The sequence below is a fragment of the Otolemur garnettii genome, unplaced genomic scaffold (genome assembly GCF_000181295.1).
Source record: "Otolemur garnettii isolate 467f Iridium unplaced genomic scaffold, OtoGar3 scaffold00014, whole genome shotgun sequence".
NCBI classification, from domain to species: Eukaryota; Metazoa; Chordata; class Mammalia; order Primates; family Galagidae; genus Otolemur; species Otolemur garnettii.
The window spans coordinates 14092491-14116224 of NW_003852409.1; the positions used below are offsets into that span (position 1 = coordinate 14092491).

General features: G+C 40.2%; 1 protein-coding gene across 1 annotated transcript in view; it reads right to left on the reverse strand.

The window, feature by feature from the left end:
• Window positions 1-23734, reverse strand: part of SVEP1 (sushi, von Willebrand factor type A, EGF and pentraxin domain containing 1) — a 173991-nt gene that overhangs the window by 140862 nt on the left and 9395 nt on the right. Inside the window, exons 2-3 of the mRNA XM_012802314.2 lie at window positions 4541-4796; window positions 942-1118 (exon numbers count right to left, since the gene is read on the reverse strand). Of these exons, the coding sequence (XP_012657768.1) occupies window positions 942-1118; window positions 4541-4796 (433 nt within the window). The remainder of the gene's footprint in view (window positions 1-941; window positions 1119-4540; window positions 4797-23734) is intronic.

Sequence of the window (23734 nt, forward strand, 5' to 3'; positions counted from 1 at the left end):
ACCACATCCTCTTCATCCATCCATCTGTTGATGGAAACTGAGGTTGTTTTTGTATCTTAACTATTGTGAATAGTGCTGCAATAAATATGGGGCTTCAGGTAGCTCTTCAATGTGCTGACTCCTTTCCTTTGGATATATACCCAGTAGTGGGAGTTCTAATTTTAGTTTTTTAAAGAACCTCCATACTCTTTTCCATAATGGCTATACTATTTCACATTCCCACCAACAGTGTACGTATGGAAGAATCTTCCTTTCTCCACAGCCTTGCCAGAACTTGTCATTTTTTGTTCTTTTAATAGCCACTCTAATTTCACTTTGAAGTGGTGGCACTATGAGAACTTTTTGATACACTTTTAGGGAGGCTACTGAAAAGCAAAAACAACCTCAGGTGAATGTTACATTTTTGGTGACAATCTCACAAGTTACACGTAGCTTGGGCACCAAAATTCCACTGGCTTCAATGTCATAGAGAGACTGAGACATATTTGGTTTATATGCCTAGAGGACAGATTTGGCTATTTTACAAGACTAATTACAAATACAAGACCCCCAATCTTCCCCCTCCCAGTTCAGAATCTAGGCTTCAAGAGACCTTGAAAACTTCCATTCTTTCCTAAGAAACCCTGATATCACCACCTGAACAACCCTGATAGAGTATGAGAGACCACATAAAGGACAGCCTCCTGTCCCAGACAAAGCCATTTTAGATCAGACTATGGTCAGCTACTCCAAGACATGGAAGAGAACCCAGCTGAGATCAGCCAGCAGCCAACCCAACTCACAGCTGATGGCAGATACACAAGTTAGCACAGCTGAGAGCAGAAGGGCTCCCCAAGGACCCACGCACTCACGAGTAATAACAAACACTTATTGCATGGAGTTTGGGGATCATTTGTTACAAAGCAACAGATGACGGATAAACACGCAAACTGAGGGCTCACCTGTGCATTCATATTGCAGACCTTTTCCGTAATACCCCTTCTCACAGATGCACTCAAACTGGCCTGTGTGTGTCCCACATTTGCAACTTGCCATTCGGTCACAGCAGTCTCTGCCGGCTTCACAAAGATAGGAGCAGTGGGACATATCCTCTTGAATAAAACTCCCAGAAGGTAGATCTACCAATACGCATGACAGAGAGCAATAAAAAAAAAAAAAAATGAGTAAGAGTTGAATGTTACAGTCGCTAGTCATTAAAATTTAAGTGCAAGCTAGAGAAAATATCTTTTCATATCCGTCTAATTCCCAACTGCTTCCTCCTCCCACCCAAACACAAGTGTGTGTTATTTGTACTACCACACTCTGGGAATTTGTTTCAGCCAGTTAAGTTATTTCAGTCTGGGACCTCATCAGAAGTTCTCAAGGCCATACAGGGTCAGGCAGAAATTAAGTACTTTAGCAAGAAATCTCCAGATGTAGCAGGAAGCAATGCAGTCGGATAGGCAGGTCATTCCCCCAGCTTCCAGACTAGCAGTATCTCACTGCCTCTGTATGAGGTCAGGAAGCAGCAACCAGATCTCCAAACTTCTTGTTTAAATTAGAAGTTAAACCATAATCCTGATCACTGAAAGTGGGTGTTGATTGTGAGCTAGCAACTTTAGGATACATACCAGCACTTCCATACATAGATATTCAATACCTCTTATGTTAAATAATCAAACCAGTATCTGATTTATCTCTTAATTTCAAAGAAATGAACACATTATGTAAATAGAACCATTCTTTTTGCTTGAGCCATGCTCTGAAGTGAGACATGCTGGAAATTCAACAACTCAGGCAGAGTTGTTCAGAATATGAACTTAACAGAGCAGAGAAAGGTTGAATAGGACTGGCCCCAAAGGGATGATCGAAATGGGGCAAATCATAAGCTCATTTATTCTGTTGAAGGCGTTCAGAAGTCTTATCCTAACTCTAGTCCTAGGTCCATGGGGCTGGGCCCAATTATAGTGATGGGCCCCTCAGAGGAACACAAGTGGTTGAGTTTCAACGTGATACATGGGCTGCAATTTGAACCTGGGAAGGAGATTGGTGATGGCCTCAAGTAGAGGACATCTTTCCTTATGCATCTACCCGGGCAAAGTGAAGGGAAGACTCTGTCCTCAAAGAGAAAGACCAACATAAACAAACACCCAATTAAAACTCCTTCCAATAGACCAGGTGTCCTCAAACTATGGCCCACAGGCCACATGCAGCCCACCTAGGACATTCATCTGGCCCACCAGGGGTTTTTGCTACCGCTGCCTGTCTTGCTTAGAAGTCAACTCGTCCTGAGCCCATAGTCCGGCCCTCCAATGGTCTGTAGGACAGTGAACTGGCCCCCTGTTTAAAAAGTTTGAGGACCCCTGCAGACTGTGGTGTAGGCAAAAGATCTGCAATGTAGGCCTCTAGGACTTAGCTCCTCAGAGCCATGGGTTTATTTGGCAGCAGAGCAAGTTAGGAAGCATAAAAAACCTCACAGTCAAGACTGGTGTGCTACATTCAGTTCTGGGAGAGAGGTAAGTAAAGAAGTTACTTCCGGAGAAAGCTATTATTCTGTAACCTATGTCTGCTAAGATTGGCCAGAAACATGGGTAGTCTTAAGATCAAAAGTGGATCCATCCCAACTGAAAGTAGCTTCAGAGAATATAGAGGAGAAATGAGGCTCGTTTTCCTTGATCTGATCATGTCTTCCACTAAAAACAGGGTTTCTTCTTACCAAACCTAGAAACTCAGTCAAATTATTGCACATTCTAGATAGTAGTTTAGTGTATGATAACCTCTAAAACCCTGCTGCATTATAGTAACCAAAGCCTTTTTCCTTGAAGGCCCCTCCCTTCAAACGTTTTTCCTTCCTCTGCCCCACCTGGCTTCTGGGTTGACTCACATCAAGGCAGAAGGCCCCAGTCCTATGAGACAGAGAGATGGTAGGACTAGAGATTTGTCTTCTACAACATAGCTGATAATACTCATAACTTCATGATCCCACCTAGTCCCCCCACCATCACTAACCACAACCACCCTTTTTCCCCACTTAACATGTCACTCTTCCTGCACTAAAGGAGAAACAGGTATTCCCAGTGGCTGGACTTCTTCCATGAGCTAGACATGATACTTAGTGAGGCTTACATTTTTCAATAAATCTACCTATTATGCCCTCCATTTTGAAGGGAGAAAAACTGAAGTTCATAGTTGTTAGATAAATTGCCTAAGATAACTCTACAAATGAATAATATTAATTAATTAATAACAATAAGTTGTAACAGCGGGACAGTTATTGAGACCCTAGCATAATAAGCCATCAGTAATGTTACAGTCACTCTATGGGTATTAACCCACTTCATCCTTGTCACAATCCCAAGAAGAAGAATCTAACTCTCATTCCCTGTTCCCTGAGTAATAACAAAAAACCCAAGGAGCACAAAAGATAGATACTTGTCAAAACTACTCAGCTCTTACGTGCAAAACTGGGATTCACATTTAGATTTTTAAGGTTTATCTCTTACAAAAAACTAGACTTTGTTAAATTATAGGCCCAGAGCTTGAATCCAATTTCTTTACTCTCCACATCTATTTTCTTACCACTGCCCTAAGTCCCTTCCCACTTCTCAAAAATCCTAGCCTTCAATGACTTTGGCACATCATTCTTCAGGGAGTTAAGTCCTTTTCCCTGTATCCACACTATAGCCTGATATTCTGCTGTAAAGTTTTTTTTCTTGAATCTGTAGTAGATTGAACCAATTTATTGTGAATATCACCACTTGCTTAGAGCCTCATATTGCCATGATCCTGCCCCTCCCACAAACGAATCTTTTGCATGAATCCCTGCAAGGATCAAGCCTAATTTGCCACATCATTTTGATCTGAGGGTAGATTTCTTGTAATCTCCTCCCAGTCTGTGCTTTTTTTCCTCCTAGTTCACCAAAGTACATGCCCATGTTCTGGCAGGAAGTTTATTTCACTAAAATTATACAACTAAAAATCCTTATAAATGATGTATAAAATACCCTGATGAATGAAATTGTTGATTTTCTTTTCCCTTTTAGGGCTAATGCTCTTAAGCTTATACATGTACATAAACATATTTATCTTGAAGTTGTTAGGTCAGATGTATATATTAAGGATTTATTGTCCCTCCATATTAATGTATATTTCTGGAAACATTCTGCTGAGATTCACTGTTCACGTCCCTGAACTTTCCCCTCCTCTGTCCAGATAACTGTAAAGAAATCTAAGTCAAGGCTTCTGACTCTGTGTGTGGCCTCGAAACACACCTAAATTCATTCCACGAATTCTAATGATTCTAGGTGGGAGCATATGGCTATTTTACTCAAAATATATCACAGCTGGTAAGAAGCAAAAGAAAACAAATGATCTTGTTGCAAGGTCAGAATGTCATCTCTACAAAGTTCAGCACATTTCGTGATACCCAGAGGAATCCCAGGCATCACGCTCAGCAAGGAACTTGTGAGGGTCTGATATTACTCTCCAGTAGGTTCAGGCACGGAGAGGGAAGGAAATCCCACGGACAGGTGCCGTGGTCATACCATCAGGTTGCCATTACCTTCGTGCAATGCCCGGCGAGCTAACGCCTCAAATTCTTCAAAACTATGGAGCAGGTAGCAGTGCTCCTCCTTTGGGGTGGAAGCCATGTCGTTCAGTTCTCGAATGTTCCCTTGCCATATGCCAAAAGTGAAGATCTCCACTCCAAAATCTCGTAGTGACGCTGCAATGGGTCTGGGATCTCCCCCGTTGGAATATCCATCAGTAATGAGAAATATCACTTTTGTTGAGTTTTCTCTAGAATGGCGAAGAATTTGCTGTAATAAAACGGGAAAAGTTAGTATGCGCTTGTACCGTGTTGCCCTACTATGCACTTCCCTTCTACTGTAAGATAGTCCTTGTGAGGATCATTAGCATGTCACCCCAGTGAGGGATATGAGCCTCATCACTGAGAATAAAATAGAAATAGTCGCAGACTAGAGCCTGCAGTGATCTCACAGAACCACAAGGAACCTCAAAATTATTTAGAATCGTATTGTCATCACTATAATCATGATTGTCATTACTGTGGAGCTTGCTAATGAAGAGCAGCAAATGTTTATGGAATGAACTGTCATTGATAGTATCACTTATTGTTATTTTTATTGATTCTTAGGCTCTCAGAATATGAACCAAATTTGAATCCTACGTATCTATTTCCAAGGATATTTATCCATCTGCCTATCTCCCTCCATCTATCCAAGCCACCACATGATCATACACTAAAATCCCAACAAGAAGAGAATTGAACACAGTGTGTCTTTTCCACGTCAGTAATGGCTGACTTGCTTCCTACATTTGTTTTTCCATTGCTCTTCAAAATCATCAAATGGATTCGATCCCTCATCTTGTACAGACCACTCAATATTAGCACAAAATCTGATTTTTGGTTGTGTCCTGTCTCCATGAGGAAATACTGATTCACTAAATCTGACACTTGGGTTTTATTACTTCAGGACAAGTGAAAGAATTTTTACAATGATATATGCTGTTTCTTCTCTCTAGAGAGAAGGAAAAATTAGAACCTTTCAAAAAGACATTCTATTCACTGTCCTTCATGGTTTATAATGGTAAAGGCACAAGAACACCAGTGGTTGCAATTCAATTTGTGGCTGCTTTTTGTAGAAATGGGTGGGTATATTTTCTGATCAGTTCTTAGAAGGAATTCATGTATTAGGCAGTAATTTAAGGAACACCATGTTTTTCAGAATGTAGACAGGAAGAGAGATGATTGTAGCCTATGTTTTGTTAAAGTTAAAAGGAGATATTATGATTTTTAAAAATGTTCGACTCGATTCACTTGAGGGAGCAGACTCACTATAAGAACTAGATACTCTCAGACTGTAACAGTTATGTCTACACAAAGCAATCTCCAGTAGCAGAGCAGCAATAATTCTTACCTAAATTTTATTAGTGTTTGTGAGCTAAAGCTGTTAAGCTTAAGTAAAATTAAAGTAAAAATGTCTCTACAAAGCATCTAAAAACCCAGCAAGCAGTTTGAGAAAAGGTATCTAAACACTTCGCCCTACTCCTGAAAAACCAAGTAAGATCCAGGAAAATAATGCAGATGGGACCAAAGGAAATACAGGCATAGAGAGTGGTCTGTGTGATGGAGAAGCACTCGAGATGTTACAAGACACCTCTTGCAAATATACACCCCAAGGGGCCCAATCAACAGCCTCAACATTCTTGGCTCTTAAAGTTTAAAAATCTGCCCTCTTGATGAATGACAGGAAGATCTGGAAAGAACTTTTGGTAAGGGTGTAATTTTTCCACACTCCAGACAAGGAACGAACCTCTGCAGAAAGGAAGAGGGAAAGGGGGGAGAGCCGAGGATGTCAGATGTTGCCGTGAGGCCCTCAACTCTCCAGTTAGGGAAGAGATGACTGATAAGCACCCCTTTAGACAGAGGGCGCCATGGGTCCTCTTTTGGATATTTGGGATGGTGGCAAGAAGTGGCCTTGATTATAAGGACATGGTACAATAGAGAAAAGCTATGTGGGGATTAAAGGGGAGAGGACCTGATGAATTTTCTTTATTCCTAGACAGGTGTGGGAGAGAGAGAGTTGATATACAATTTTAAGACTCAGAAGGAGTCTTACAATAATAAGGATTGGTGGCAGATGACATCATGGACCCTGGGAGTCAAAAGCCAGGTAGAGATGTCTCTCTCTCCAGAAATAACCATGAGAAGGGATCCTGGAAGCCGTAGGATATAGCTGCATCAAAGGCGACAAAACTAACCAGCAGACCCGCTGAGGACCTTCATGAGCATCAGTGAGGGTATTGTCATCTAACAGGATGGAAGCACAGAGGCGAGAGGGGTCTGAGCCGAGAGGTGACCGTCCCTTTCTTTACCAGAATTTAGACTCAGTTAGAGGGAGGAAGAGAGAGAGAGAGAGAGAGAGAAACCTGAACATGACTTGGTTTTCAAAAGTGAGTGTTGAGAAACTTCTGATTTTGAGTTTGTTTAGAAGCACCTAGAATCAGGGGTGTCCAGAATTTTTTTTTTTTTTTTTTGATAAATAAGAGTTGTCTTGGGCACATTAAATACACAAACACTAAAGAAAGCTGATTAGCAAAGAAAAGGTCTGTACATACTTTTCCTGATATCTGACGCCACAGATAAGCAAAAAATATCCTCACAAAAGCAGCATGTAGCCCACAAGCCACAGGGCGGACACCCCTGAGTCCTAGATGAAAATTTTTGTCATCAGGTAATTGGGGGGTCTCAAGAAGTAAATTATATTTAGTATGAGAACAATAATTATTTTTTAAAAATTGATCAAATATTTTATCTTTTACATGTACAATTTCTTTTCCTGGTGGAATTCTGTAGTCTCTTTGAATGTAAATACAGAAAACCTTTTGGAATGCTGCCATCCTCACCTGTTTAGAGGAAGAGGTGAGGGCTAGAGGTGAACGCCAGGGCTGGGTAGAAGGACGTCACTTTAATAATCCCTTTGCAACCCAACTCAGAGATGCTCAGAGGGAAAGGGGGCCAGCATCTCCCCAAATGGAACTTCCTTGAAGAGAGGTATTTTTGTCTCTTTTTTCAATTCCTCCATACCCAGAGACTGGAACAGTGCATGCCAAACAGTACACAATCGATAGATATTTGTCAATAAAGAACACCCACATTGCAGCAATTCTACTTGCTCAGACCCAAACCTTGGAGATATCCTCACCTCCTAGGTCTTCTTAAATCTCAGTTTAGAAAGTCTCCCCACCCCAAGGCTATTAAAATATTCTCATATATTTCTCTCTAACGCTTTTATTTTTAAAAGATTCTTTAATCCTGACAGCCATTTTCTTTTGCCTTTCCTATGAAGTGGAGACTACCTTTATTTTTATTCACTGGCTAAGCAATTTCTCCCCAGTCATTTATATGATCAATCTATTCTTTCCTGGTCAGAGTCTCTCTGTTCTGGTTTATTGATCTACCTGTTTATTCTTGGGCAACCCCACTCTCTTTCAGCTGCTAGCACTTTACAGCATCTTCCCACATCTGGTAAGTCAAGTCTACCCTCCTTTTTTCTTTTTTATCATGTTGTGGTTAACGTTGAGAATGTCGTTTTCCCATAGGGCTTGAAAGTAAGTGAATGAAATAACAATTTCCATTAAAACTTTTCTATCTAATCATTTGATCCAGTCATCTCACTTCTAGGAATCTGTCTCAAAGATACACTGGTGCACACACACACAAATCCAGCCCCAGGGGAAAGGAGCATCTCTAAAGCCCTGACTATGGTCTCCCCAAACCAAGTCCCTCTAAAAGGAAACAGGAATTCTTGAGAAAATGGCTGATTTCAGATTGGAGGCAGGGAATGTACAAGATGAGCTGGGAACAAAGAAGGGGTCAAGCCAGACCTCTGGTCTAAGCCAGAGGACAGGAGTCTGCCTGAGGCGGCTTCCTCAGGGCAATTTGAGTATCAATAAAAATAATAATTGGAACAGATTGAAGTGTACAAAGTATAATATATATGTATTATATTTACATTTTTAGTTATTACACATTCCAAGAGAAAAGTCCTATCAATATAAACAACAATAGAACAGACTAAAACACACACACACACATGTATATGCAAACACATACTTTTTTTTGTATGCAGTTCACTTCTGGGGGAAATGTATAATTATCTGTTAGGATGGCATGAATGAGACATTATTTAATTTGTCTTTACAACTAGATTGTTCCACACTCAAGAGGAAACTCCTAGTTCTAGTACTCTAAGATCTGGCAAGTTGTGTTTATATCATTCTTGCTTTTTACGAAGTGATAAACTTTCTGAGTTTTGCTCCGAAGTCAGAATCTAACCTCTCTGGACGCTGCCCTATGCCTGTACCCCTCCTTTTAAGTTTTTTTTAATTTCAAAATATGAAGAGGGTATAAATCTTTTTGTTACATAGTCAGAACTACAGGTGCGCCTGTTTTCATTACTGTCTCTTCTAAGCGAGACATTAATAAAGTGAGAATTTTGATGGAAAAGGGAACAGGGGGAAACAAGGAATTTGTGTCTTTTTCAGTATGCTATTTTTGATAGTGCCTGCCACAGACCATGTGCCCATAAATATTTATTCAGTGAATGAATTAAGGAATGAGCAGAGTGGATAAACTCTAGGATAATCTCGAGCAGAGAGGTGCCTGAGTGAGTCTTGAGTAAGTCGAAGATACGTGTGTGTGTGTGTGTGTGTGTGTGTGTGAGCTCACATGTCTGTCTGTTTTGTATGGTTTTGTTTAAAAAAAAGATAAAGTTTTCATTTATGTCATTACTGTCCTTCTGAGACAAACAAGTGCTATCTTATAATACTAATCTTAGCTCAGGCTGATAACATTCCTTAACACTCAGGTTAGAATTGAGCAGAGATTTCTCCCTGTACTGCTCATTACACACAAAACACTTCAAGCCGTGATTCTTTTTTTCCTTTTCTTCTTCAGAGAACTGGTGGGTATTTACAGGAACCAAGACAGTATAGTAAGCTTCAACTAGCAAGAAGAATAGCAAGACTGGTAGTTCAAGCAAAGAATTACACAAGATCTGGGTTTGGGGAATGTACTTTAAAGATAGAGGAGGGGTGGAGATTTACTGAAAATAATCTATCACTCCCCTCGAGCTTTGTGCTTCAATGTACTTCAATAAAAACATAATTCAATAAAAACATTTTTTATAACCCAGATTTAAGAACTAAATAGATCTGTGGTAATGTTTGTGGAATGTGGTGGAAGCCTGGCACTTGATTCTCTTCTCAGTGTGCCTGAAATAGTTTACATCATCTGCTACCCTTTGAGAGGCATTGAAGAAACAGCATTTTGGGGTCCAGAACGTTGAATGAGGCATACCCTTTGCTGCCAAAGAAAAACCGAACACGGACTTTGCATGGCAAAAGGTTATCACCATCTGTATTATATCAAGCCTCTGATTAGCTTGTATAAATATCTGGCAGGGAAGTAAGCTCCCCTTGTCCAGCAATAGTCACTAGAATGATAAAAATGCAGGGTTGTGTAACACTGTCCTAACACCCGAGATCCATCACCATTACACAAGACTGCATCCCCCAGCCCCCACCCCAAGTTAGGCCACGAGAGGCTGTTTTGAGAAAACGGTCTTGAAAGAACAAAAAGAGAGGTTGCAACAAATCCTGTGTAGAGATGGTATTTGCGGGCTTGCGGGCTTCATTACTTAAACTGTATGCAGGTACAATGTCAACCACCACACAATCTGAGCTACAGTTACCCGCTGGGGCCAGCCTTGAACTGAGGATGCCGGCTGGAGAAGCTCACAAGTCATTTGTAAAGAATTTGATGCCATGAACTAAAACCTATGGTCATCATATCGCTGGCATTTTCTCCTCCGAGGAGCGACAAATTAATAAATTGTATGAGTGTTTCAACTTGTGTTGCACATATATTTTTTTCTTTGTTAGGAAACCATCAGTACTGATAAGATACTGTAGCTACTTTGAAGCTTCCCCCTCAAATTCTAAAATTTCACCATGCTTTGTCCACTGTTCAGTTACTATTTGTGATTGGAATGCTCAGGTATCTTCAGTTGGAAGCACGTTTATTTTATATGTTTGGATATTAGTTAGGGGGAAAGAAGTTATTCTGTTGGCTCATCATTTTCCGGACTTCAGACATTCTAGTTCTTTCTCATATTCATCTCATTCTACTGTTGAATTTGGCAGGACTATCTCAAGTTTTCTTCTGTATCACTGTTTTGGTTTTATGCAGTGTTATTTTCTCCCTTTTACTAATTAAAAATTAATCCCAGCATTGCATTCTCCTTATAACACTCTCCTTACTACAATAGTTCTTTCTTACTCAGGTCTCTGTTCCTTTCAGCTTCTCAGCCCGTTTTGTTTTAATTTCAGTCTATTGTGAATTCCCTGATTTCTCATTGCCATTTCAGCGTTTTTATTCGTATATGTTAAGTGCATGTAACAAATGCTTTCTAGAATTTAGTTCTGGGTTTTTCATAGAGAATTCTCATATTCTAGATCTATAGTCTATCTTTATTTTAGCTGGCAGAAAATTTTCAAGAAAGCCAGATCTAGTTATGGGTTTTTATTCTGGCTTTTCCTCATCCATGAATGAAAGAGCACCTCCAGTCATCGTGTTTGTAATATACAACTGGGTAGAATGAGTGTTACAATTCGTGGCTGTAAAACTTGCTATTTCTATGACTGTTAAACCAATAACCTATTCAAGTATTCAGTGGACAGAGATAATAATAAGCCCCCCTCCCCCGTGTCTTTTGAAAACAGAGGGCCTGGATCAGCAGTGTTCACCAGAACTTTTGTGATAATTGACATGTCATCTGTTCTGTTCCATACAGTGGCTATAGCACAACAACTGAGGAACTGCATTAATGATTTTACTTAATTTTAGTTAAATTTAAATAGATACACGTGGGTATGGACTACAATAATCAAAGGTGCAAGTCAAAATAGATGCATGCTCAAGGGAAAATCAACTCGAGGATTTAGAAAAGTGCTCAACTTAATACTAAAACAAAAAGAAGATAAGCATGATAGAATGGTGCTTGCATCACCAGGATTTAGAAAGTCAAAGCCTCTATAAAAACAAAAGCTGAAAGCTGTAGAAGAGAACAGGCTAAGACAGAAAAAGAGATGTGTAGGGATGAAAAAGTAATGCAGGAAAACGCAAAATAATCAAAGACAGAGATCTACAAACTATGCACCCTATGGCCTTCCTAACTTAACTCCCCATGCACAAATAAGGGCTCCCCCCTCCTGTTTTAAAGATACGGTATATCACATATGGCACTGTAATCTGGCCCATCTTCCAAGTCTGAAATCCAGGAGTAATCTACAATATCTTCTTTCTGATGTTTTCATAGTTAGTAACCATCCGGACCTTTATATGCCACCTTTGAATTACCTGATTGCCCCAGCCTTGGTTCAGGAACTTCAGTCTCCACTTGGAAAACTCAACCGTTCTTTCGAACATCTCTAGTGGAAGCTGCTTTTTTAAAATGCATTTTCGGATCTGCCATCAATATTGTCTTTCTGAAATTCTGATCTGGTCATGTTTTTAAGCTTCCAATATGTTCTTTCTGTCTACAAAATAAAGTCCTCCCTTTTTTACATGTCCTTTTCCTATCTAGTCCTAAATAACACTTCCAGCCACGTCCCTGTTTCCTGTCTACTTCCTCCGTCCATCTCTTGCGCTCCACTGGAGATAGGCCAGTCTATTTGGGGATTCTAGAATATACTATGCTTTGCTGATGTTTGCTCAGCTTAAAAGTTCTTAACAACTCTTTCCTATCTCCCAATCTGTCCTCCTCTGCCTTTCACTAGTTCTTCAAGACAAACTCAAAGTTCCTCTGCTCTTTGACACTTTCCCAAATTCTGCTGTGTATGAAATAAATCCACCTCAATGGTCCCACTCACATTCAGCTGTACTAATTATAGTAAATTATTATAACTATTAGAGTTAATGTTTATAAGTCCGACTATAACTTAAGCTAGATTGCAATGCATTCACTGTATGGCAAGGACTGAATCTTATATTTCACTCTATCAATGGTAAAAAATGTCTATGAAATATGGGTGGCACCGGTGGCTTAAAGGAGTGGGGCGCTGGCCCCATATGCCAGAGGTGGTGGGTTCAAACCCAGGCCCGGCCAAAAAACAGCAAAAAAATCTATGAAATAAGTGAATGAAAGAATAAATAATCAAATGCCTCAATTCTCTCTAGCTATATGCCCAATAGGTAACACAAACTAATAAATTCTAGTCCAACAATTATCATTACAGTAAACTCTATTCTACAATTATGAAGTAAAAACTCTTATAAATATTGTACTTAAATTTATTTCTCCCAAACCACGTTGAACTTCTCTTGTATATGAGATACTGTGCGAGGGATTTCTAATTGTACTATTTGATGGCATAAGAGAACCATTAACTGAAAATGAACAAAAAGAAAGAAAAACAATATTGACAGTATAGTTGGAGCAAGCATTCTGCAGTAACTGAGATTTCTTATTTATACTGTATTGTAAATCAATCACACTTAGTATGTTTCATTTATTTTAACTACTTAGGCTTCATAGATTGAAAGTCTAGAAGGAAAAAAAAATGTTGGCTCTAGTAATATTTAGGCTATTTATTACAGTCTAGCCAAGTCACAGAAGAACCAAAGGGTCAAAGAAGAGTTCGATGTCAGATTTATGGTCACGGAGTCTTTCCACCCACATACATGCTTTAGTTATTAAACATGGACACAAATCATTCTGAAAGGGACCCATAGGGATATTACATCAAACTGGGAAATGGGGTGCACAGGGGGTTAACGTGTAGCAGACTTAATTGAGACGGTAAAAAACCTCAACAGAACAAACACTCGAAAGACCCAACAAATTTCTAACAATGACCAATTCCACTATTTAAAATAAAGTTACACAGGGAATAAAGAAAATCTGGATAGCAAAAGTAAACTCATCATAATCCAAATGAAAATTAGAGGTCAAATAACTAACACATTACTCTTTAGTAGCTCGCCAATGCACTACAAGAAAAAGAATCAAATTCTACTCTATTTCTAATATTGTTATGAATAACTTTATAAAATAACTTCAGTTGTAATGTTAAATTCCTATGACCAAGTAGAATTTAGCCCCCCAAGTCAAAGATACTAAAGAATTTATTCATGTGTCACATCAAGAGGTCAAGGAAGACAATGGCCCAAATATTATTTGGTATTTGGGCATCTGTTTATGATTTTACAAATGAATTAGACAAAGAACAGAGAGGTGCTCACATAATATGACAAAAAGAGCTGTCATAAACCAGGGGCCAAAACCATTCCTGAAGCATCCTCATCAAATTCAAGGCAAGAATGCCCAGCTCATTGTATGGGAAAATTTTCATTATAAGACTTAGAAAATAAAAACAATAATGTGTGCTTTAAAGACATATTTCATATTATATACAGGCACCTACACATCTGTAGAGTAAGAGACAAAAACTTTGATAGCTATCTTTTTCTGCTTTATCTTAAACTATAATGGGTACATTACTTCAAGAATAAGGAAAAGAAGTAAAAATGATTTTGAGAGAAACGTTTGCAAATAGAAGTTAATAGAGACTTACTGGTCACCCCTAAATGAAGGGTATTTTCAGTTTTAAGACAAAAAGTTACAAAGGGAAAATACAATTTACAGAAGATGTCTCGGCCACTCTTGGTTGTTCATGAGGGTTGGATGGGCACTTAGTTAGCTTAACCAAGTGGGGGATTCCCTGGAAGCATGCAGGAATATCCCTTCCACGCCAAAAGCAGGGAGATGAATTGGGCCCCAAGAGGAGCCGGCGCCAGGACAAGGCAAGCTGGTGGGAAGTGCATGGCTCCTCCCTCCAGCCTGCGTTGGTTTGCTTCCGGCGTTACACACTGTGTTGTCACGGCTTCTCTTTGCAATCATCTTCCTTGTGTTGATGGAGTCTCCCAGGTTCTCTGTGCCCAGTCCCAACTCTGCGTTCCCTACCTACTGATAACAAACAAAAACAAAAATCTACTCTCAGGGCTCTTTGTGCCCTAATCCAGATTCCTAGGAGAATGAATATAGATGATCCATCTCAACCTCTGGATTGCCACCTAGAATCCAAACAGAAAGGAAGTGATGACCCTCATGAGTGGGCAAGGGACTGAGGAGGCAGGTAGACTGGGGGGACTCTGGGTGAAAGTGGTGGCTGACTGACATCGTCTCCAGAAGAAGATCTGAGCTATGAAGAGAAGAAAGAACTTAATGCCATGTTTAGGCTTAGCCAGTAGAAAATTGTTTTGGAAATGTGTCAGGTCAAATTGCCCTTCCAAAAGAGTACCAAAACGCCAGGAAACACGATGTGGAGATTGGGAGAATTTAAGTGTAAAAATATTCCTGAGAAGGTAGAAAAAATGATAGTTAGGATTTGAAGCTGTTAAAACGAAGCAATAATGTCTTCTTACCAGGTATTTTAATAATAGCCACAAAGGAAAAGTTTAGCAGGAGTTTAGAATATATGGAAGAACAGAACATCTCATCTTTATATTGCAAATCTTTGGGCTTCAGCAAAAACCCAACCATGGAACTCTTCAAAAAGTCAAACAGATTTCAAATCAAATCTGACACAGAGAGGATTCAAAGGGGTAGAGGTTAAAGGGAGACTTTAAGTTCATGAACTGACTGTGTATTTTATTTGTTATAGTTATCTTAAATTCATTAAAACACATTTAATTTGTGACATTTATTAGCATTCCAAATAAATGACATTTGGAGGTTTGTTTTATTTCCTTTTTTTTCCTGTTTGGTATATATTAGTATAAATGACCCCATCAAGTAACTATTATGGACTAAAGATTCTGTGTTTCTTGTCATTAAAAAACTAAAATCAAACCCCAAATAATTTCGGGTCAAGTTTTATTCATAGATTAGATTTACTATTTGGATTTAAATGTTCAGCCTATGACTATGGTAACATGCCTCATCCTCCAAAAGTATTGACTTTAACATTATTTTTATTTATTTATTTTTTTGAGATAGAGTCTCAAGCTGTCCCCCTGGGTAGAGTGCCATGGTGTCACAGCTCACAGCAACCTCATACTCTTGGGCTTAAGCTAGTTTCTTGTCTTAGCCTCCCAAGTAGCTGGGACCATAGGCATCTGCCACAACCAAAATGCCCGGCCATTTTTTTGGTTGTAGTTGTCATTGTTGTTTGGCGGGCCCAGGCTGGATTCGAACCCACCAGTTCCAGTGTATGTGGCTGGTGCCCTAGCTTCTTGAGCTACAGGCATCGAGCCTAAAATTATTTTTAATAACATATAGTCTATAGTGGATTAAGTAACCTTCATAATTTAATTACATGCCCTCTCTTATATCACTGACAGTATTCCTTAAATACTCATTGAAATATGCAAATGAATCAGGTTCATTATCTACCATACTTGAAGAAATACTGTTCTTTAAAATATGAACATGGAGCTGATTGATAGAGCAAGGGTTTTCTTCCTGGGTGAAAAAAAAACGAATCTAGTCAAAGGGAAATTTTTTTTTCCTTTTGTGAAATGGGATAGCATATTAAAAGATCAGGAATATCTGATGCAGAGGAACACAGAATCTCCCAGACGAGGGTAAACTGAATACAGCTCGAAGAGCAAGTTTTGTACTGAGGTTTGTAGCATATGAATTACAAACCTGTTTAGGCTGTATGATTGTTTGAGAGTAGGACTTTGGGTTACCTAGGACTAAAAATTGATTTTTCTTGCATCACCATTTTATTTTAAGGAAGGAGGTGAGATTGAGGGCTACTTTGGATTAGAGGAACCCACACATTTAGAAAACTAGATACAAAGGACAAAGGTGGGAAAATATCTTGCAACTAGAAGATAAGAACTCCTACCGCCTCAGTGGCTTGGTCTCTGTAATGATCAGTAGTGACATCAGTTAAGGCACACGAGGTGGGCGATGACAGCTGCTGTGATTATATCATGTAAGCGAGGCATCTGAGAGGTCATTCCCTGGACTGAGGGGGGAGGAGGAGTGACCATCAGGCACTTTCTAGAGTGTCCATGCAGATGACAATGTCCAGATAAAGGCCATACCACCCTGAATGCACCTGATCCCGTCAAATGACAATCTCCAGATGTTCCCTCCTCTTAGTCCTGACTTCGCTCCAGTCGGTTTTCTGCTCCGTCATCACGCACCCAAGGCCTCATGGCTTCCCTCTCTGCCTCATGGCTGTGCAATGTGTGGCATCTACTAGCTCTTCTGACTACGTGGCATAAAGGTGGTTTTGTATGGTGGTTAAGAATTTAGACTCTAACCCAGACTGCCTGGATTGGAATCCTCTTCCCTCAGGAATAATAATAATAACCTACCCAAGGAGGCTTGCTGTGGTGAGGATTTAATGAGATCATACAGGTGAAGTGTGTAGGGTGACAATCAGTGATAACTCATCAATGGCTGCTCTGATGGTCATTCCAGAAAAAAGTTCCAAAATTGCTTTGAAGGGTGGACGAGGAGCTGGGGTCAGCGCATACCTCCCCAAGGGGAATACTTCAAAGGTGACCATAGTGATATTCAGCAATGAGTATGTGGCTCTTTTTCTAGGTGAGTTTGAAAACTTAATTAGCAGACTTATCGCGTTTGCTTCCTTGATCACATTTTGGGGGGAAAGAAGGTGGGGATCCACACCTGTCTAAGATTCCTCTCTCTACCTTATATTGATCTCATGGGAAAGTTATCTGAAAGATGAATTTGCTAAAATTCTCCCACCACTTAAAAATTCGAGCATGCACTGCATATTCTTTTAAGAAGTCTTAAGTGTGTTGTGTTGTTTTAGTTATTTGTAACAAAAAAGAAATCATAGAAACACAGTACAATCCTTGGTATACTTGAAGATACAAAAGTCATGTCTTTTCAAAACCTCTAAGGTTATGATGAGTGCCATGTGCTAGGTCCTGTAGGAGACACAAAGTCAAGTAAGATACGATCTCTATCCTCAGTGAGCGGAGGGAAGATCAGATATGCTGCAGAAGAGCTGTGTGTCTCGTACATCTGTAATTTCTTTACCTACTAAAGACATTTTCCTACCGAATTTCTCTGCACTTTGGGGAAATACCAAACAGGCGAATACAGATTACTCTGCAAAATTCCTGAAAAGAAGTATACCGCTGTGACCTCAGCCATCTGCGCCTACTAAATTTTGATATTGGGTCTTATGCCTTGAAACTATGGGAGAAAGAGGAGGTTTTGATAGAGAAAGAGCGAAAGGAAATAAAAAGCAACGCCTTGGTACTTTCTGTGTTTGTGGACAAACGCTGGGCGAGGGACGACGTGTTCTTTAGAGAACTCTCCATATGTCCTCAGGTCTCACCTCCCACACTACCCTGGTTACTTCTTCCTGCTGGAGTTATCTTGTTAGTAGGCAATGAAATGATCAAGTTGAGCTATTGTCCAAATTTCTTCTTGTCCATTGAAAAGTCACACACCTTGCTTTGCTAAGCTGACAGGCAGGCTGTTCCTCTTAGCCTCCCTGTCAGCCTGCAGCCCCAGACTGTGGACGCCTCCTTCCAGACCAGATTTCTCGTGCCAGTATCTGTATCTTTGCCCGGGGGCTTTCTCAGGTGTCTGGCAACCACTTTGCCTACTTGTAGGGGACGTAAGAGTGACAGGGAATTAACGTGTTCCAGGGAGTGACCCTCAACAGTGACCTATGTGAGCTGATCTGAGGTGGTCTTCAAACACCTGAGACACTTCACCCTTCTAAGGCCTGAATTCTACACTGCTTCCTAGCATTCCCCAGCTGAGTTAAGTATCAGCCACCTCCTTGTGTCTTTGGTGGCTGCCTGGCTTTCCTAGTCTCACATCCCGCTCTCTGCTCAGAGTTTCCTAGAATCCACTCCTACACAAGTTATTTAGACCCAGACCCTCATCTCGGGTTGTACTTCCAGCAGAACCTCAACTGAGACACTGGCTCTGTCTCCAGCTCACTTCTTCTCCATAACGAGGTCTAAGGGCAAATCAAGGCTCCTGCCCAAGTCCATGTCCAGGCAGTATGTAGAAGGGTGCTCTTCCCTTCGCTCAGCTGCTGGAAAGGGCAAGCACCAGGCGAGGGACAGGAGAGATTTGTCTTTCATTGTGAGCGCAGCTGTCCCCAAAGCCCAAGGTCCTGCTGCCTGCCCTGCGCTCTGACTCTGTTTCTCTCTCATTCCTCAGTTCTCTGTTTATATAAATTAGAGTAAGGTGCCAGATGCAGGGAGAGGGTGGGATTGCCTTTGTAGCACCTGTTCTGCACGGTATCTGTGAACACCGAGGAAATGTACCCTTTCCAATTGCTGGTGCTGTCATTAGAATGCGGACTACTTGGTGCTCTTTAGTTCAAGCTGTGGCTCCTGGTGCCAAATCGGGGACAACAGAGAAAATCCCACATGCCCCCTTGCAGATACACTCTTAAAATACTGTTGTTGTTGTTGTTTTAATTCAGATTGATATGAGGATACAAACATTTAGGTTACATTGTTTTCATTTTTATAAAGTTCAAGTTGTAGTTGAGCCCTTCACCCCAGGGCCCTGGTGAACGCCCTCACCTTGTGCATATTAGGTGAGATCCTGCCATAAAACACAGGTTTTTACTAATTAGATACAAGTAGCCTAAATTTTGGTAATGCATAAATAAATGCTAGAAAATTCCAAAGATAATTGCCTCAGATCATCACTTTTGGAGCAACATTTAAAACCCAAGTATGCAAGAAAAAGTTGAATAGAAGAGAGAAATCTTGACGAGAAACAGGGTTGTGAAAAACACAGATAAGCAATTACAATGTGCTCAATTTCCCTCCTAAGTCCACTTCAGATTCACCAGAAAAGGTAAAGCCTAGAAAATGGTACTAAAATTGATGAAGGCTTGTTCAACAGATGTGACTAAACTGGTATACGTCAAAATGAGTGAGCTAAGTTAAAGAGATGCCCACATCAAAAAATCTATCAAACACACATGAATGTGGCTGCTCCATCCTCAACCATAAGCTAAAGAATGCCTTCCCCTCTATGGGACAAATATCACAATAAAAAATGAAGCTCGAGAGCTAGAGAGGGAGAATTAATTGTGGGAAATGGGTCTTTTCGTGCAAGTATTTCATTTATAATCAGGAATGGCAGAGTTTTAGAAAACATCTTTCTTCCCTGGAATGTTCTTTGATGAGTACTAACAGGGAGACTACACGAGGCTAACAGAGCAGTGACCCAGTGTCCCTCTCTATGTGGACAAGCCCAAGGAAGGCCACAGTCTCCTCAGCAAGGAGATGGAGTCAGTTATTCCCACTACCTGCAGCCTCCACACCCCACTCTGGGTCAATTCTTGGCCACTGGGCTCCTCTCCTTGGGGAATATCATCATAGCTTGCCCAGCAGTGAAACAATCACTGTCACCTGCGTGCAGATTTGAATGTGACTCTGGATTCTCAAAATCCAGTGTGAGCCAGGAGAGAGGAACAGCTGAGGAAAAGAACAGGGTCCAATCTGACACCATGGCCCAACTCTGACAGATTCCAGGCCACAGCACGGACATTTGAGAAAAGAAAAGATTGAAATGGTTTCATTTCAATTTCCCGACAGGGAGCTAAAGCACCATTTCATTTTTTAAAGCCAGGCTGTATGGCAGAACAGAAGGTAAAATTCTCATGAATATGTAAAATAAAATAAAAGCTGGGGCTTTAAAGGATTTTTACACTTAAGACCAATCACTTCAGGCTATGCCTCCAGAAGCCCCAAAGGTATGTCACCTTTCAGTCCCCTTTGCCTGGTAAGACAATGGTTATTCCCCTCCCTAGTAAGTGTCCATGGACATTACAGCTAATTTTTCAAATATGGAAGAGAGTCTACAGCCTTGAACACACCTGATCGTGTCAAATGTGGAAGAAACAGATATATTTAAATAGGTAAATATATCTTCCCTGGAGATAACCACTATTAATATTTTGAAAGTTTTCTTCCATTTTTTTTGTTCTGTAAGTGCATATAGGTTATAAAATTAAACTTATATAAAGAGTTTTATATACTAATGGTAAACAAAAAAGAGTTTCACCTTATTTAATACATTTGGATAATTCACTCTGTCACTGAATAGCCTTCAAAAATATGATTTAATTGACTGTAGCACATGCCGGTGTGGATATGTCATTAGTGTATTAAACTCTTCCTGAGTTGATAGAACTTGGTGGCTTCTATCTATAGCTTGTGTGTGAAGTGTCGTCCATCAGCGTTACCCTCTGGCCCCCCTACTTCCATTTCTAATGCTTCCCCTGGGGAGGAGGGGCTTCCCCAGCTCCCTCTTCCTCTTTAGAGGGCGCCTGTCTAACTTTTACAGTGGTGGATCCCCACACAGGTGCCATTGATCTGCCTTGTACGTCCCATTCCCTGGGAGGCAAGTCTGTCCAACGTGGAGATTCAGTATTAGGAAGCTGTGCACCCAAGCTGTACTCTCCATTATCAGAAGATCACAGTGTGTTTGATTTTCCACCTGCCTTTTCTGTTGTATAACTCAATTGATCTAGAACTTGGGAGAGGTGACGAAAGGTGAAATTTCTTGGGCCCTCCCAAACCACAGCCAGATTGTTTCTTGTTCCTATTCCAAACTGACGAAATATACTAAAGGTAATACCTGGGTGAACTTTATTTTATAGGGATTTTGATGATCTCAGATTATTGTCTTATGAGAAATTCCTTGATGAGTAAATAGTTAGTTTTCGGTTCTACTTTTATTGCAAACACACTGACAAATTTACTCTATTGCTCAGGAAACATGCTGCCACTTCCTTAATTATACACAAAATTGTGAAGGCTCTGTGTTTAAAGAGTCTGTGAAGAGGGGGATCTTAAAGGGACGGGGAAGAAGGGGGAATACTTGCTGAAAGCTTTAACCTTTCTGAGGAAAGGGACCTTTATTCTGATACATGAAAGGGAATGAGGTCAAATGCAGATGCACAAACGTTTATAGGTGGAACTAGTGAAAAGCTGAGAATTTCTATCTAAAAAAATTAGAAGTGGATGCATTTTAATCACAGACACATATATCCTTTTCAAATACCATCTCTGAAATTAAAAACAAGCAAACATCTGGTGCATTAGCAAGCGGTACATCTTATATCTGGATGCTATGGAAAATAGTCAAGAAAAATTGAGACCATTAAGAGTGCTCCTGCAGAAAGTCAGAAAAGCGCCTCAAACACATGGACTTCAAAATACAGTTCATAGAACTCTAGCTAGCTTACTAAGTACATCTCCTGTACTTGGTAGCTGCTTCAATCATGAATAAGGCCTGCTAAGAACCTCCTTTACAACTTTTTCTCTATCGATCCTGTAGGAATTAAATTCTTCCTGAATTTCAAACTACAGCCATTCACATGAAGCAAAGTAACTATCACTAGTTCAATATCTGCAGTAGCAGGAATCTATACTCAAGTTTACAGCTTTCACATTCAGGGCAGCTATGGGAAAAATATGTGCTCTGAATTTGAAAACAACATTATTGCTTCATTCTTTACACAAATAAGCTACGAACTTCTTGAATGCTCTCCTGAGAAAGACAGATAGATAGCAAGGAAGATTAATCCTTTAATACTCTTTTCATCAAGATTTAGGAGAAAATGTATGATGCTTTGCAGATTTCATTTTCTGTTCACTATTACTCATTTCAAGTGAAACACGTAACAGCCTTCATGTGCTACGACTCTCACAGAGTGTTTCCCATCCACGGTTGGCCTCCAGAGCAGAGCAGGTTACTGTATATCAAGAGACTATGCTAGAAATCCCTTCTTCATATGGCAAGGGGAGATTTAGAGAACAATCTTAAAAATCTACGGGAAAGGCGGATGAAATATATAACAGGAAATTCCTTTTATTATAGAGGTCTCTTAACCTGACAGCTTATTCTAGAAAAGCCAAAGAAGAATCATGTTTCCCTGAGAAATGTTCACTTGTGTTTACCAAATTAACAATAAAATATTAATTTTATTTTTTGGTATGCAGTGTTTTTCTGTCACACTCAGTATAATCTTTTATTTATGAGCGAATGCCACGTTATGCAGAAACCTCTGTAGCTTCTGGGAAACTAATATAGGAAGATTTTTGTTGTCAATCTTTAAATGTTGCTTAGGAAGTTTCATAGTTTTCATTAAAAGAAATATAATCTAGCATAAGGACTGGGTATTTTTAGCTAGACAAGTCCTGACTCTTCCATCTTGATCTTGGCCTCGTCAGTGCTATTTGAGAAAGAAATTGGGTGGGGAGGGGAGCACGGTGGCTCACACATGTAATCCTAGCACTCTGGGAGGCTGAGGTGTGTGGATTGCTTGAGCTCAGGAGTTCGAGACTAGTCTGAGCAAAAGCGAGACCCTCTCTCTACTAAAGAGAGAAAAACTGAGGCAAGAGGATTGCTTGAGCCCAAGAGTTGGGGGTTGCTGTGAGCTATGATGCCATGGCACTCTACCCAGGGCAACAGCTTGAGACGCTGTCTCAAAAAAGAGAGAGAGACACAGAGAGAGAGAGAGAGAGAGAGAGAAGGATTTCTAGTCATTTCCCTAAGGCAAAGACCACTGGTTACTCCTTAGCATCCATCCTCTCCTTCAGCAATAAAGCTCTACATATCTAAGAGTGGGCATGAACCAAATTTTCACCAATGAGATCTAAGTAGCAGCACTGTGTGGATTGCTCCAGTCTCTCCCTACAGAGAGTGGAACAGTCTTTGCCTTTTCCTCCTTCCTGACATCTGGGATGAGCCCCTAATGGTAGGACCTCTAACAGCCATTTTAGACCTGCAGATGGTAGAACAGAGCTGCAAGAAGGGATCTGGGTCCATGAAGACGCATTAGCTCTGAATTCTCACTCAAAGCTTGAGAGAGAAGTAAATGTCTATCGTGTTTAAGCCAGTGGTACTTTAGATTTTTCTGTTACATCCAGATAAACCTACTCCTAGCCCCTTCACTCATTCTAGTTTATACCATCTAGAGCAGTGATTTTCAACCAGTGTGCCATGAGAGGATCTTAGGTGTGCCACAAAAAGTGTTAAAGATCATTCATTAAATTATTTTTGAAAGAAATTCAAAGTACAACAAGTATATTCTTATTTTACTCCTTTGTTTTGATCAACATAATTTAAGGGTGCCATGGAAGTTTAACTATAGGTTCAAGTGTACTGCGAGATAAAAAAAAAAAAAA